Here is a 17,797-nt window from a genome sequence, read left to right on the forward strand (position 1 = left end):
GGCAGTGTTTGTTAGTTAGTTAGCTACCTGCAGTGTTAGCCGCGGACATGCTAACATTGCTAACGTCGCTAACGTTGCTGGGTTCAGATTCACCGACGTTAATCATTCATTCATAGTTATTGCATGTTGGTAGTATTTCTTCCCTTTGGTAAAATATTCACTTTGCAAGTTGCCCTGTTGTCGTCTTTTTTAGGGATGTGTAATCAAACTTTTGAGCGTTTGTACCACTTGGGCGCCATGTTTACTGTTGGCTGCTGGCTGCACTGGACTCGCCATGCAACGTTGCGTGATGACATCATTCGCGCCCACTGGAATCGATAAGGGAATCGTTCGCAAAATCACCAAACGATTCCAAGGAATTGAAACACTGGGAACCGGTTCTCGATTCCCATCCCTAGTGGGTAGTGACCGAAAGAATGAGATAAAAGCGGCCAAAATGAGTTTCCTCCGCAGGGTGTCTGGGCTCTCCCTTAGAGATAGGGTGAGAAGCTCGGTCATCCAGGAGGGGCTCAGAGTAGAACCGCTGCTCCTCCGCATCGAGAGGAGTCAGATGAGGTGGCTCGGGCATCTGGTTAGGATGCCTCCTGGACACCTCCCTGCTGAGGTGTTCCGGGCCCGTCCCACTGGGAGGAGACCCCGGGGAAGACCCAGGACGCATTGGAGAGACTATGTCTCTCAGCTGACCCTCAGGGTCTCCCCGGAAGAGCTAGAGGAAGTGGCCGGGGACAGGTACATCTGGGTTTCTCTGCTCAAGCTGCTGCCCCTGCAACCCGATCCCCGGAGAAGCGGCAGATGATGGATGGATGGATGGATGGATGGATGGAACTTGACATTTTTATTGACATTAAATGACATGAAACATTGTGGTGATATAATAACACACAGTACAACAGATTTTATAATATACTGTCAGGTCACTTTCCTTTCTTTTTGTTTTGCTTTTGTGGGGAAGAATACATGAGGGGTACAAATAGAATTAATCAAGTAACCATATGTGAGTTTTAAGTAGATGTTTCCCACAGTCATTACCTGGTTTAGATTCCGAGCAGCAAGGCAATTAAATGTTTCCTGTTTTGATGAAAAGACAGCGAATCATAAGACTGAAAATATATCCCCCATGGAAATAATTAGCGTATCCAATTTTTCATCCATAAAACTCTTAGGAAATAAAAGGCATCCCTCTTGCATCTTGCATCTTGGGAGAATGTGTATGCGTTTGTGTGTGTGTGAGAGAGTGAGTGAAAGAGAGAAAGCCTCTAGGAAGACTTAGAGCTTCACTAGTTTGTGCAGCTGTTAAACCTGTCACAGCTTTCAGCAGGTTAATTGATTCCTACTTCAGAGTGACATCATTCCAATTTTCCCTTTAAAGCCAAAGGAAATGAGCTGGAGTTGATGGTTACAGCATAGCCTGTTAAAGGACAGGATTAAGAGGAATTCTTCTGATGTTGCGAATGAAATAACAGGCTGAGGCAGCAGGGAGACTGCCCTTACCTCACCATCATATGTACTTGGATACAAGAATTCCCATTAAAGGACTGAAATTAAAGCAAAGGCTGAGTAATAAACTGCAATTCAATGTTGTGTGTCTGGTTCTGATAGATTAAATTAAAAACTGGATAAAGGTAAAAAAAAAAGTTTAAAAATCTGCCATCTTTGGGATGATTATTTTACTTTTGCAATACGAATTTCGTGCTCTCTTTTTTTTTTTTTTTACATTTAGGCAGACAGACAAATGCTAACAAATATGGACAAGACTACATGTTGTATGCCACTCATCTCATGTGAATGTCTTCAGTTTAAAACTGCATGAGGTCACATAGGTCACTTTTGTAATGTTCAACAAGAAATTGAATATTTCTTAGATATAAATGCATACATATTAATGTAGGAAAGCTTTGAATCCATTGAATCCAGGCTGTTTGAAAATCCATTCATGTAAATGTCACTTCCATTAGGTGTGTGATGGATCTAAGACATGGAAACCTTTGCTGGCACAAGCAGAGAAACAACAGCCTGAGCAGCCATCTGTTTCTGATTCATCATAGCTCACGTAGATAGTTTCCCATTACTCTGGAATGGTAATGTGACTCTGGACCACTCAAGTCAGAGCATCTGTCTTTTGGATGATCAGACATGGCCCATACTCCACCTGCGACACAAGCTTCAATGAGGGAGAAATATCGATGCTTCAAGCCCAGTATGTTTTTTATGTTTCAGTGCAGTGTTCAGTGTAGCTGCTGTAAAAAGATATATTTGGAAGTGCTGCTGAAGGGGTGAAATTAAAATTAAAACTGCGAGCAGTGATATCGGCCCTCGCAGCCAAGCGCAGCTCCGGCCTTGCGACCGCCTGAGCGCCGGCACCGCCACCCCGACGTGGTCATCAACGCCGTCACGCGTCTCCCGCGCCCGTCCACCGGGCGTAGCGTGCAACGAATCTCCCAAATCGCCTTCAGTCCACGACAGTAAGACACCAGTGGCACGTGTTGAAAGTTGGAGCGATATCTCACCTTCCAGACAGGAGTTACCGTCACTTCCTGTTTTGTGGGGGCGGGGTTTAGCGACGTCAGCAATGTACCACGCCAATGTGTCCAGCGCTGCTCCGTAATGATGCACAAAAAATATGGTGCAGATCGGATGATGTCTCAAGGAGATATAGCTGTTTAAATGATATAGGGGGCGCACTGGAGTAACTTTTCAATATAATCCTATTGGGCTCTTTAGAGGTTAACAAAGGTCATTCTTATCTAGTTTGGTGCAAATCGGATGATGCATGTGAGATTTAGAGCCGAACGTATGCAAACGGCGAGGGATTGGAATTTGCCATTCTGCCACGCCCACACTATTTTGTAGGTCCTGACAAGACGCACAGGTATGCTGAGTTTCATGATTGTCGGTGAAAGTATGGCTTGGGGCTGATGTTTTTAGATGTTCTAGGGGGCGCTGTGGAGGCATTAGGCCACGCCCATTAAATATTGGGATGCACACCTGTTGGGGGCTGGATTAGGATCGATCCCAGTGAGTTTGGTGCATCTCGGCTCATCTCGGCTTCGTAGGGTCCCTGTTTCATCATGTTTGGTGCGATCCTTTGTCCTACTAATATGTGTTTTGTCTTTGTAGGTTCACTTGCTGCTGTGCTTGGTCTTTATTAGTTTGTTTATACCTGTTGTTCTGTTCTATTGTGCTGCTTTGTTCATTTGTTTGTACAGCTCTGCTGTGCTGTTTTGTTAGTTTGTTTGTACTGTTTTATTGTGCAGTGTTTGGTTGGTTTTACTTGTGTAGTTCTTTGTCTTTTAGGTTGATTATTAGGTTTGTTAACTTTTCCTTTTTTTGAGTTTCAGTGTGTCCTGGGTGTCATCAGGTGGGAGGCTAGGCACTGTGGCGAGGACGTCACTTCTTGTTTTCGCATGCAAGTACACTGGGGCACTTTTAGCGTGTTTGTGGTGGCTTTCAATTGTAGTGTTGCACCCCAGCTTAAGAAAGAGACACACATCCGGTAGTATGCCTCCCCCTGAGACCTCAACCCACTGATTTTTTTATTTTTTATTTTTTTAATGTTGTTTGTCATTTGACTTTTAATGTTATAGCCGGCCTTTTAGCTTTTTCATTAAAAACACTTTATTAAATTCGTCTTGTGTTTAACCTTCTTTTGTTTGTTCACAGCAGTTTTACTTAAAGTTTTATTCATAAATATTATTTTCAATAAATATATTTTCTTTACTTTACTGTCTCTGCCTCTTCAGTCACGACCCTGCGTCCTTATAACAATTGGGTTTCAGTTGTCATATCCTGGGGTGCAAGTCCCCAGGTGACGTTGTTGGCTCTAACAATTTCATCCTTACTCCGCTCCTTGCCACAGTAGTAAAGTTCTAGCTGTAGAGTCAAAGCTTAAAGGGATATTTTCAAAAGGAAATGTCACAAAACATTTAAGAAATGCTGCCTGTTATAAGACAGCTTAAGAAAGACACGGCGCAAAGTTCTGTATTCAAGCATCAAATAGTATTTTTCAAAGTTTTACTGACTTCAGTCAATTTGTGGAAATATTTCTAATTGGCCTATCTTAAATTGACATTCTATTGTATGGCAAAGAGTCCAATTCCATCAGGTCATGCAGTATCATGTTCTTAGAATAACAGCTTTAGTAAACTCACTAAATTGACCTTGAGTTTCCTCAACTCCTGTTCAGTATGTAGTAGATACCTCTTCTGGGCAGAGCAGTTGATCTGGGTTTCTCTTTTCTACTGAGTTGGAACCGGCCCGGACCTTCCTCTTCCTCACAGCAGGTAAGGAAGATGTGACTACACGGGTAGCTCAGGTGCAGGGGGGTATCACAGCCTTGTCCTTCATTACGCATCCACAAGCCCAGTGCACAGCAGCTGCAGCACACCTACCCATCCACACACAAAAGAGCCGGTTATGATTATGCATTATTAGGGTACCCTTACATCTCTAATCGCCACCTCTCTTTATGGCTCTCCAATTTCTGACCTGCTTAGTAAACAGCAGGTCAGAAATTGGAACATACTGGCTTGGCGGGCTCGTCCCGCTAAAAAAGGATTTCAGCTGCCGCCATAAGCTGAACCACATCTCTTGCAAAGAGAAACAGACAATCACTTTTTCTTGAAACTTTCCTTCAAAAACCTTGTGAATTAATGACTTGGCACGATGGTTTGGCTCTGCTGCCTGGATATATGGCTGGTGGCCCAAACCACCAGGTTTCCTCTTACAGGAGCGGGGAATGCTGTCTGAGCTGACTCTGAGCAACAGCAGTCCCTTTGCCATATGGAAGTATTCACATCTTTGAGATATTCAAGCAGTAATGGGAGATTTAGGCAATTTTGCACTAATACATTTCAATTAGTTTGCCAATAAACAGAAACAGATCCCTCTGCTGGCCCACATATCAAAACTGAAAGGTCACTATGCTGAAAACAACAGGGATGTTTTCATCAGTTTTAAGTCCAAAACAAAAAGGCTCTCCTAATATTATTATGGCAAGAAATAATTCACAGAACTCAACTCTATGCTTTGCGATGCTTCTTTTCTCCACTTTTTCATTAGAAATAATGACTCGTACTATACCTGACTCATAAAAATAGTTTCTTTCTTCTTTTAAGGTACCCTTTAATTACTTTCTATTTTTATGGAAAATGTGGTCAGTAAAAGTGTGTATCATCCACCTATGATCTCATGTCCTCAGTAAATGACTCAACTGTCTTCCTCTTGTCGTCTTTGTTTTCAATTTTCCATTACATGTACCTGGTGGGAGTCATCTTTGCATGAGTGCTCCTCATCAGCTTCACACGTGTCTCCTGCTCTGGCTGATGTCACACCTGATTCACACTGGCTCTCCTTCACAGAGCTGAGGCAGCACTGCTTCTGTGCAAGACTGAAACACAACCAAGTGCAGTCATACACATAAGAAATATATAGCCAAACACATGAGTATTTGAACAGGTACACATTACTAGTTTTTTTTTTAGGTTCTGTTCTCCAGAACATTCAGTTTATATTGAAAGAGTCCACGAGATTCAAAGGGAAAGTTTCCACTTGGATTTTAAAAATGGTTACATCAACTTGGAAAGAACCCTCAAGGAAATAATGAAATTGGCCACTAAATGAAAACCACCTCCCAAATACTAATGTATAGATACAATTTCATCAGATCCTAGGGCCTTTGGTTGCTGGGTCAACACCTTGGGCTGTTATCATGATCCTAAGCAATTCTCAAGCATTTTGTGGAAGGATATCCTGCTACGAGGAGTAGGGTCGGTGTGCTCTGTCAGTGATATGTCCGTCCGGCCATCCATTTTCTTTAACAGCTTTTTGTCTTTCTCACCAATTAACCTAGCATATTTCTTTTATGAATATGGGAAGAATCCAGAGTACTCTGAAAGAACCTATACATGCACAAGGAGAAAATGCAAACTCTACTCAGAAAGGCCCCAGGTTAGACGTGAAGTGGGAGCCTTCAAGCAGTTTCCACTAAATACCCCAAATCTAATTTTTGCCACAAAAACCTCTAATGGCCTTAAAATGGCTTGGGTATAACTCTACACTTTTTTTTGTGAATTGGATCAATGAAAAAGGTAATATAGCCCCATCTGCATCTCTGCTTGTCACAGAATGACAGACAAGCGCTAGCTACAAGGAAAAGTTAGAAAGGAACTAGCGGGAGTTAGCTTCGATCTTTGGCCAAGCTAACAGGTATTAACAGCCTCTCACCAGGTTCTGGCCCGAGTCCTGGCTAGTAGCGGATGCTTATTCAGCCCAGAGAAGAATTCTAGCTTCTCATATCTCCTTGTGGTCATCTTATCAAAGGCAAAAAACTTTCACTGGAGAGGAACTTTAAGGTTGTAACTGGTCAGTGCACGGCATCTTTCAAGGGCAACTATCGTCATGCCCAACAGCACTCATGCAGGGTCACCATGACTGCTTAAATAAATAGTACAATTTCAGTGTGGACCAGGTTTTTAAAATGGAATTGCACCTTCGTGGTTGTGACTAAACGATCATCCTAAAATAGCATATATAGTATTACCCTGCTACAATTCTTTAACGGAAATAGAAACAGTAAAGTTTGCTTCCTAAAATTGTATGAGTATGGCTCTGAACCCTGGAGAAATGTACTTATTATAATATTTTTACAAGTTAAAAATTATGTTTAAAAATTTCACATCTTTAGGGTGCACTTCTAGTTTAAAGGATAAAGTTAAACAATACTCAGAAATATTGTAGGCTACTATTAAGTAATTTCTCATCAAGCTTTGTTTGATTCCATACTAACACCTGAAGACATATCACTTACCTGCAAACAGAGTGTTTGTCATTGTTTAGCACAGGCATGTGGTTGCAGTGGAAATTTTGACTGGCCCATCTCTGCCCAGCAGCACAGCAGGCCTGCAGCAGGTCCTCAGCAGAGACTGAATCTGCAGTCAAGAGACATGCAGGCATGCAGAAATGAACACACAAGACAGAAAGATTTAAAACTATTCTGCAGTCAATCCTCTGAGTCGGCTGAAATACATTAAACAGAGTAGACAGAAATGTGCAATTAATATTATATGTTTTCAGGCAGAAGCATATGGTAGACTGCACCAGGCCTCAAAGGCGCCTTTAAGATTTCTCCAGCTGATTAAAGAGGTACAGAAAAACAGTAGTTTGTTTCATGATTGGAAACTTTTGGCTCAAGTCTGCAGCAAAGCTCAGTTTCTTCTATTAAGTGGTAAGTGGTCTCCTTTTATATAGTGGCTTTTAACCTTGGTTCTAAAAAGCACATTTTAAACTGTTCTTTATCCACCCATTTACACATACAGCACTTTTTATATGGGGCCATTTGAAATTCAGGTATTAGCAAAGAATAGCAGAGGGATTGAACCCCTCACTGCTAAACCACTTGCACCACAAATGCAGCTGCAGTTTTCAAAAGTCTGATGAGAGTCCTCAGGTAGAGCTGCATATAAGAAGGGTGACAGACTACATATACACTTCCACAACAGAGCAACAGGGACAAATACTGCTGTTTATCCACTGCATGGTTCAGCACGATTGGACAATTTCACTCTAGTCTTTTCTAAATGGTAAAATGGCAAATAGAATGGACTTACAGTATATATAGCGCTTTTAGTCTAGTTGACCACACAAAGCGCTTTTACACTACAAGCCACGCTCACCCATTCACACACACACGCACACACACTTCTTTTTTTTTTTAATTTAACCTTTCTTTAACCAGGAAATGGTCCCATTGAGTTACAATAACTCTTCTGCCAGGGAGTCCTGGCCAAGAAGGCGGCTTAAAAAAGTTACATTACAATAAAACACAAGAGACAAGCCAAAACCACTACTACATCACATCTAAGCAGAAGTAAACATATTAAAAACTGAGTATACACAGACACTAAAAAACAGACAGCGAACAAGGAATGAAATTAAAAACAATTGCAGTGGTCAGTCAATGATAATTTTAAAAGGTCTTTAAAAGAATTTATGGATGGAAGAACTTCAAGATTTAGAGTAGCTTGAAGTTCATTCCAAGCTTTTGGTGCATAGGATGAAAAGGATGTTTTCCCAAGTTCAGTTCTTGTAAATGGAATATGTAAAAGTATTTTTTCTGATGACCTCGTCCTGTAAACACTATTTTGAAAAGAAAACAAATTAAAAATGTATAAAGGTAGTTTACCCATTAGGGCTTTAGCAATAAAAGTCAGCGCATGGATTTTTCTTCGGATGGAGAGAGAAGACCATTGTACAGTTTCATAAAGAGTGCAGTGGTGAGACCTGGCTGTAGCACCTGTGATGAAACGTAAGGCTGAGTGGTACAACACATCCAGTTTTTTAAGAAAGAATAACCTGGAGTGCATAAACAGTAATTCCCCATAATCAAGCACTGACAGGAATGTGCTCTGAATTAACCTTTTACTTGCAGCATAAGGAAAGCACTTCCTCATTCTAAAGAAAAACCCCAACTTTGGTCTAAGTTTCTTACAGAGGCTCTCAATATGGACACCGAGAGACATCTTATCATCCAACCAGATTACTAAATACTTGTAAGACGATACTCTTTCTATTTCAGTGCCATCTAGTGTTGACACACCAATGTTAGGTTGTGTAAAAGACATCATTTTTGTTTTTTTAGCATTCAGTACCAACTTTAACTCAATAAGAAATGTTTGTACATGATTAAAAGCAGACTGCAATTGTGTAAATGCAGCATTCACTGATGAAGCTGTGGTGTACAAAATAGTGTCGTCTGCATAAAGATGCACTTTTGCTTCCTTCAGGTCCCTACCCAAGTCATTTATATAAATAGAAAACAAAAATCGGGCCCAAAACCGACCCTTGTGGGACCCCCATTCTGACTTCTAATGATATTGAGGTATAGTTATCAATAACAGTACACTGTGTTCTACCACTGAGGTAGCTTGAAAACCACCTTAATACAGTACCACTAAAACCTATATTTTGTAATCGCTTCAAAAGAAGATCATGGTCCACCGTATCAAACGCTTTAAAAAGATCAATGAATATTGCAGCACAGGACTTCTTTTTATCCAAGGCATTTAAAATATCATTTGTGACTACAGTTACAGCTGTGACTGTGCTATGGCCTTGTCGGAAGCCAGACTGCATTGGGTTTAAAATGGAGTTCTCAGTTAGAAATTGTTTAAGTTGCTCATTTATAAGAGATTCAAAGAGTTTGGCCAGCGCTGATAATCTAGAGATTGGGCGATAGTTGTCCAAAATATAAGGGTCTCCATTTTTCAAAAGTGGGAGGACAAAAGCAGACTTCCAAGATTTAGGAATAGAACCACTGTATAAACTAACATTGAAAATGGAGGCAATAGGGTCAGCAATCAAGTTCGCAGCAGTCTTAAGGAAGTAAGGCTCGATCTGGTCAGGGCCAGCAGACTTTTTACAGTCTAGTCCTCGCAAAGCCCTCTGAACTTCATAGGCAGAAACAGAACGGAAATTAAAAGTATTTAGACTATTATTTGGATCTGGAACAGTCGTTATACTTTTAGTAAAATTGGTTGGGAGAGTTGACTGAGTGGCAATTCCAGCACTAATAAAGTGCATGTTAAAAGTATCTACCATATTTTGTTTATCCACACACACACAATCTCCTCTTAGTCTATGTTGTGTTGCAGGCTACGCAGAATTTAATGCAAATACTGGTGGTATTCCTTCAGCCTGAGTGGGAGTGGTCCTTAAATTGTACTGGTTTGTTTCCAGTTGTGAGTATATGTTTGAGTTAGTACCACAAAAAGTACCTGGCAGCAGGTACTACCTACAATTGAAGACCTCCAAAGATGAGTGGAGTCATAGAATCCAGTGCAGCACCATGTCATGGAGAGGGGCTGTGAATATTCTTTTCATCCTATGCATGAGGACTTCCATCATGAACAGCTGTGTTAGTATATGTCCATTTGGCTGTTGGATGACAAGATGTCGAGTCCAGAATCACACTAGCAGCTCTGTGAGGTCTGCACAGTTGTGACTTTAAACGCCTGGTATTGATTAAGCTCTCAAACCAGTCCTTTCCTCTCTACCCACTGCTATAGCTAGCTGCATTTCTAATCCTAAACCGAAATAATACTGGGACTTTATGTGTTATTAGTTTGCTAATGATGTCTTTCTAATGTTAAATAAACTCCATATAAAATCCTGGTCATCTTAATCTGGATTTTTGAGTAAAAAACACTGCATTTCCAAATAAGAAAAGTCTCAACCATTGCGATCACTCCTTATTTCACTCATATGTCTCAGAGCACATATTGGAGGGGAACTTTATGAGATTCATTCATTATCGAGCCTGCTTTTAATTAATTTCTCACATTGCTTTATTGAGTAGTTAACAATGAACTAAGCTGTCTGGAAAAAAATAAAACTCACATGTAGTTAGGGATGGGAATTGCTAAGATTTTTACGATTCCAATTCCATTTTCGATTCTGCTTAACAATTCGGTTCTTTATCGGTTCCCTTATCGATTCTCATTAGGAGAAAAAGGACAACAAACCGGTCGATTAGCATCAACTTTGTTTAGTTTAGAAATAACACGAGTCATGACCTTACAAACCCAACAACGGTGAGGTCCACATTGGTCTATCATGGCCTGGGTAATTTAACTCTTCCCTGCTCTGGTGAAAGGAGAAGCTGGAGGTAGAGGTGAACTGGGGGTAGTACCACCAGCCTCTGGCTCTGAGCCAGTCAGGCTCTGTCTCTCATGATTTCATCTAAATGTAATGCCTGAGAAGGCATTCATTTAACCTTAACCGTTACTAACAGCAGGTTTTACAATGAGGCAAATGGCGCTAACATGATAGGCAGTGTTAGTTAGTTACCTGCAGTGTTAGCCGAGGACATGCTAATGTTGCTAACGTTGCTGGGTTCAGATTCACCAACGTTAGGCCGGAGCGGATCGAAAACGCGACATTCATTCATAGTTATTGCATGTTGGTAGTATTTCCTCCCTTTGGTGAAATATTCACTTTGCAAGTTGCCCTGTTGTCGTCTTTTTTAGGGATGTGTAATCAAACTTTCGAGCGTTTGTACCGCTTGGGCGCCATGTTTACTGTTGACTGCTGGCTGCACTGGACTCGCCACGCAACGTTGCATGGTGACCTCATTCGCGCCCACTGGAATCGATAAGGGAATCATTTGCAAAATCGCCAAATGATTCCAAGGAATTGAAACACTGGGAACCGGTTCTCAACAAGAACCGGTTTTCGATTCCCATCCCTACATGTAGTGCAGGGCAGTTGGGAGCAATGACAATACTGTCCAGGATGCCTTGGGGGTCAAGCTGTCAACTGTCTGAAGTACAGTTTATAACATGATAAAAGACCGAATCAGATTAATAATGCATGAGGTGGCACAACATATTAATACAGGCGATGAGACTTTTATAAACTACCATCATGCTTCTCTACTGCCATTGTCCAATACAATTTCTTTCTAAGCAACAACATATGTGCCGATTATTCTACTGATTGTCTGATGTACTGCTGAGTCCCATCTGAAATCTGTATTTGGCACCAAGATGGTAGAGTAATAATATTTAAGGCTCTTGTGAGGTGGAGCTGCAGATCAGACTGCAGAGCTTCCCTCAACAACCTGTCGCTGTTTCAGCTTTGCAGAATAAGCCAGAACTCGCACATTTCTTTTTACAACTGCCATCCAACACACTGACGAGGAGCACAAACCTCTCTCTGAGTGCTGTCTCACATTCTTAAAACTTAATATCAACCATTGTCACGAGATAATCATTTGCTTCACTTGTAAGTAGCCACAATGCTTTACTTGTTTCGTACAAACTGCTTCTTAAGTGTTTTGGGCAAATCTCTTCAGAATCGGTATCACTGCACTGATTCATTTAGGGTTCATTCAATCAGCAGAACTGTCCTTGTCACATCTTGGGTGCTGAAATTGAAGTTTTTGGACAACACCTTACAGGGTGAAGGGTTAGCTACAGACTTACTCCAAATGTACCACACGTGGGCTGGAAAATGGGGGGTTTTAGCTTGTAACATCATCTTGTGCACTGTTACTTCTTGGTCTGATGTCAGAATATGAGCCAAATTCCCAGGACACCAGGAAAATAATGCCAGTGCCAACCTTGTTAAGAGAACTTTTCACATGTTTACACATAAATGCAGTTTCCCTCTGACTATATTGAAGAACAGCTTTAGAATGTACACCAAGTTCACTACTACATAATAATGCTAATACCCTGTTTGTTTGTTTTTTAAAGATTTGATCAGGCCTCTAGTTGCTGGAACAACATAAGTGGTTGTATTGAACTGCTTTGCACTGAAGAGAAGACAGCTATGACAAATAAAAGTTGCCGTCTGAACTTTTTAAGTGGTGAGAGGAGATAACACATGACAACAATTATCTTTGGACAATAGCAAGGCAAGCTCTACCACTTTTATCTGCATGCAGATAAAAGCTAAGCAGGTAGCTGTCAATGTGGAACTTGTGTTATTCTGGTTGTGTTTTACATTAATATGGACAAAAACTTTTTTGTAAATGGTGATGTGTGAATGTGCTTTCTTTAAGGAGCAGAGGAGAAAAAAACTTGTTTCTAAAGGTACCCAAGTATTTGTGTACTTAGCCGGAGACACAAAGCTGTGAAACTACGAGTGAAGGCCATCATGTAGTCCTGTGGGTTTTCTTCTTTTGTTTTGTTTTTCCAGGAAAATCGCTAAGTGGGGCAGGAGTCTAAAGAATAACTGGGTTTGAGGATATCTTTTTGAAAGGCTGTAGATCATTTGACATTTTTAACTTCACATTTTAGTTGCTGAGTGACAGAGAGTACATTCCAGTATTGGCCCCTTTTTAAAGACCATCTCAGTTTTCCTGAGGAAAAATAGCATCCATTTTAGCATCTTTAACCTGGAACCCATTAAATTCAGGCCTTTCTCATTTTTATAACCACATATTTGTGCTGATGATTTCACCATAAAAAAAGAAAATAAAAAGAAAATCTAAATTAGTTGCTTTCATTTAGTTCATTTGAGGCAAAGTTTGGCCACAAAGTGCTAACATGGCAGCCATCACAATTATCACTGACAGTCGTTTCCATGCTGACAGTCATTTCCACTAAGAGTGAAATCCCTTCCCAAAGCTGAGTGTCTAACAACAGGCCTGCTGCTGTGATGGAGCTCAGTCAGCAGATGGACACACAGCCGCTGCCCCTGCTTGACACTACAGAGAACCAAGAGCTCATCAACATCCCCATTGCTTCCACGTCAGCCCTACAGCCGTCTCACTCCGCTGCTTTTATCTTCATATTAGCATGAGCACTCAAGTAAACACACTAAACTTCAGTCTGTGCCCTATCAAGAAAAGCCACTGACAGAGAGCTCTTGTTTTTCAACTTAATAAACCTCTGTTGGCTTATATACACACAGCAGATCATTTGCATATTCTTCATATTCATGCTGCTGCAAAATCTTTCCAACTTTGATGAACCTCATTTATGACAGCAAAAACAGAATAGGATAGAGTTCTTATACCATACAACATCTAGACTTGTGCTTTAAACACAGCAGAGTTGATTTAGCTTTGCTGTGTGAATTTCTGTTAAAAACAATGTTTATTTCTTATAATGAAAACCAGCTATATCAGAACATTGTATTCACTTGGTTTCTAATATGGCACTGTGATTAGATTTTGTGCATGCATTGTTTCTTATTTCCTTGATGTAATATCAATTGTATTGACCGTACTGGGTAATATGTTTAAATTATGCTAATCCCATAATGCACACTGTAGCATAAACCCAGAAAGGCCTGAAATGACTATGCTTTGAGCTTCACTTTGAGACTCTCTTTTATATTTCACTTGGCTGCGTTCAGCTTGGTCCCCGTCCCGGATCCTCTAAAGCTCAGTAAATATTCATTTAAAGGGAAGACGGTCTACAGCATCCTGCGCAGAATTTATAAGCACTGTCTTCAGAAAGTTGAGTGAAGACACCTAAAAGTAAAAGCAGTTTCTTATTTAGCCCAAACACACTTTTGAAAATATTATTATTTTACATTGTCATTTCAACCACAGAGACATATGAAGCCGCCACGTGTTATACTGATGAGTTTCCATGCAGTCTGTGAAATCTGCCTTTAATCTTAACCAGAAATAAGGTCAGGCTTAAGGTAAATGGGGGCCGGGTTAGGCAAATTGTAATGTCTATGATGGTAAAGCTCCTCTCTCCATTCAACTTAAATAATAGCTTTATGGTCCGGTGTTTGTTGAAATTTCAACAAAAATTGGATTGTTCCAGTAAGTCCAACTCTAGGTCCAGGTCAGACCATGCAATGCTCAAACAACGTGCAAAAAAAAATCATCGCAAAACCGACAGGGCTCAGTTAGCATGTTACATGTTAGAATTCATGGCAGTACAATTAGAAAAAAAGACTGAACAAGTATGGCTTTTTTGGAGGGGTTGCAGGAAAAAGTCTCTTTTCTTTATAAAAACACGGCAGCACAGCTTAGATTTACAAAATGACTTTCCAAAGGCCAAACATGAGGTTTAGCCACAGAGTGAGATGCATCTTAATATTCAGAAGTAGCCATTTAATTACTGAGGAAATAAGTAGACAAAACATAGCTGTATTCATAGCATAGTTAATAACTGTTGAAAGAATCAACACGGAAGCCATGATGGCAGTGCTGCCTTACCATCAACTCAAACAGTTTACAGCAGCAGAGCAAAAATCAAAGACATCTGCCTGCTTAAAAGGTCCTACAGGATTTGTCTGGACATATTACCCTGACCTCATACTGCTCAACCATCATTACTGTGTCTGGCCAAACACAGACCTTCCTCACGCCACACTGAGACACATGTCAACACATCTGTGCTGCCACAGAATGAATGATAACAACCAGACATCAACTGCAGCGTCTGATGTGAGAAATGTTTGCCGCCAGTAATGCGCCAGCCGTGTGGATGCTTGAGGAGCTAATGAGGTGACGAGTTACTGATTTGTCACACTGATTCATGGCTGTCCAAAAAATATTAGCCACTTAGTGCTGACCACTGCTGATATAATGGTCATTCTTTTCTAAATCAAAACAGAAATAGTGTGTAATGACTACAGGGAAAGCATTTTTTTAAATGTTAGAATTAATTCCTTACTTAAAGACTGATGTATTCCACAGATTTACTCACATTAAGTAGATGGATAGGATAAGCCTCAAAGCTCCACAAATCAATACTTCTTCTATTAACATGCCAACAAATGATGTGTGATGTGAAATGGATCGCTTGGAGTGACAAAACCTCAGAGATTCAAAACCCAACTCTGTAGAAGTCCTTAGCTTTTGCTTCTTCAATCCCATTAATTCTTTTTTCCCACTCCAGTTAACCAATAAAGTTTCAGAGACAGTTGCTATTGTGTCTTATATTTCCTTTCTGAAAATTCACAAATTATATGCAGCATTCTGTACATACATAACTAAGGATGGAGTAATGTAAGCAAAGCTTTAGAGTCATGTTTCTGGCTCAGTGACAAGTTTGAAATCTTACAGTCTTATAGTCACTCAGCTTTTAGCTCTAATTTAGCTGTAATTAGTGTTGCTTCACAGCAAACATATTCTGGATTTGAATCTGCTGGTTGGGTGGACCTTTACACGTGGAGCTTTCATATTCTCCCTGTGGCAGCAGTTTCTCCCCACAGTCCAAAGATATGCATGTGACTGTTTATTTGGCATATTCATAATTGTGATCATGCCTGCTTGATGTTCTCTTAATTCAAGTATGCGCAACATGATTCTCAGCTGTCCCAGAGGAAAAATGATCTAAATGGCTCTTTTCCATTGCCGAGCTAGCCCTACTCTACTCGGTTCGATATAGCGGGACACTACACGGCACGGCACGGCACGGCACGGCACCAGTACCATTTCCTTTTCCACACAAACCGTGACCTGGAAGTGGGCGGAGTCGGCCCGGTCACCACTAATGTGACGTCGGCGGTTTCAGGCTTTCCTTTTCTGGTCTTCCATCTTCGCAATTCTGTTTATTCTCTCAGGTAATACTTCTCTGTTGCTCTCGCAGGTGTGTTTTCATACATGGCGGGTGATTATTTAAAGCTCCCCGAGCTTTGTCGCGTGTATGACGTCATTTCACCTGACCAATCAGTGGACAGCACAATGATTTTATGAATAATTATGATTACAATTAATTGAATTCCAAATGGCTTGAATTGGACTTTATTATCTAAGTGCCTTGAGATGACATTTGATGTATTTGGTGCTATATAAATAAAAATGAATTGAATTCAATTGAATTGATCACGTGACGTTTTAGTGTCGGCTTGGCCCGACTAGACCCACCTCTGAAGCAGGTACTAGCCGGTACTAAAAATCGTAACGGGTCCCACCTTCAACCCGCAATGGAAAAGCTCCCAATCAGGGTAGAGTCGTACTGTTACGAAAATGTTCAGTGGAAAAAGGGCAAAAGAATCGTGTTAATATTTTTTATCATGGCTAAAAACAGTAGTGCTACATTAGACAGTGAGAGAGCTTCAAGGATCCCCATTGTCACATCGTCTTGTGACCACAGGTAGCCAGGGAAAGATTCCTGAGTCTTGCTTTGACTTACGTCAACTAAGCAACAAATAGAAACTGCATGGAATGATATCAATGTGACGCTCATGCCATTTGGCCAAAACCAAAACAGACCTAAACAGTTTAGAATTAAATAAAGAATAACAAGAATAACAAACAAGTGAACATAGTCATACACATCATAGTACACAGGATGATCAGGTCAACGTCAATTTTCAGTCTGTCAGCTCATAAATTCGACTTTTCACAAATTCCTCTTCACAGCCCCAGATGCTACAATTGAACACCATTGTGTCAGTCTGTACACAATCTGCACACATCAAACATGGTGTAGCCAAGCTCATCAGAAGCCTGTGCCCCACCTTAGTGTCAGCTGAGGTAGTCTTCATCCACCTTGTGACCCATCCCAGGATGTTGACATCTTTGTCTGCTGTGTGGCGCTCAGCAGGAAGCATAAAGTGCATATAGAAGATTGGTCCGGTTGCTGTTCTTTTTTTTTTGTTTGTTTGTTTTTTACTCTTACTGTAGTGTCTAGAGAGGTGCTTAAGGGCAACTAGGCTGAACAAGAACAATTGAGGTGTAGGACTGAAAAAGCAAAACAATGAGCTTAAAGTTCACAAAGTGTGCCGTACTATTAAGGAAATTCTAAATGATTTTGAAGTCACCTTTCCAGAAAATGAAAATATTATTATTATTATTACAAGACACCTAAAGAATAAAAATAGTAAAATAAAGGTAGGATGGGGCAAACTTAGACATTTTTATACGCTATATAAGTGACACCAGTGTGGAAGATTCTACACTAATCAGATTCATTGGTGAAAGGTAAGGGTGTCAGGATTGGGCATAAAAGGAACATCAGCCAAAGGCTTAGTCATTTCAACCAAGGATTGTGACTCATGGCTCAACATTTAATTGCAATGCAATTAAGCAAATAATTAGGTCTTAAAACATCAACAGTGCATAATATTGTAAAAAGATTCAGGTAGTCTGGGGTAATCTCAGTGCATAAAGGCCAAGGATGGGAACCACTGGCAGACTGCTCTGGTGGTTCACAGGCTCCACCTTAAAGACCTGATCAGCTCCTTAAATGATATGATCAAGAATGCACGAGCCAATTACTTTGCGAATCTCATTAAATTAAAAGGTCGAAATCCAAAAATCTTATTTGACACAATTAAGAACATTGTTTCTCCTTTGTGTTTATCTCCGAGTGCTTTTACACTT

General features: G+C 40.6%; 1 protein-coding gene across 1 annotated transcript in view; it reads right to left on the minus strand.

The window, feature by feature from the left end:
- Positions 1-17,797, minus strand: part of fbln2 (fibulin 2) — a gene marked incomplete at its 5' end in the record, with an annotated part of 114,344 nt that overhangs the window by 55,202 nt on the left and 41,345 nt on the right. The window contains 3 exons of the mRNA XM_075460751.1: positions 4,198-4,384; positions 5,257-5,386; positions 6,806-6,926. Of these exons, the coding sequence (XP_075316866.1) occupies positions 4,198-4,384; positions 5,257-5,386; positions 6,806-6,926 (438 nt within the window). The remainder of the gene's footprint in view (positions 1-4,197; positions 4,385-5,256; positions 5,387-6,805; positions 6,927-17,797) is intronic.

This window comes from Odontesthes bonariensis, chromosome 3, assembly GCF_027942865.1.
Source record: "Odontesthes bonariensis isolate fOdoBon6 chromosome 3, fOdoBon6.hap1, whole genome shotgun sequence".
NCBI lineage: Eukaryota > Metazoa > Chordata > Actinopteri > Atheriniformes > Atherinopsidae > Odontesthes > Odontesthes bonariensis.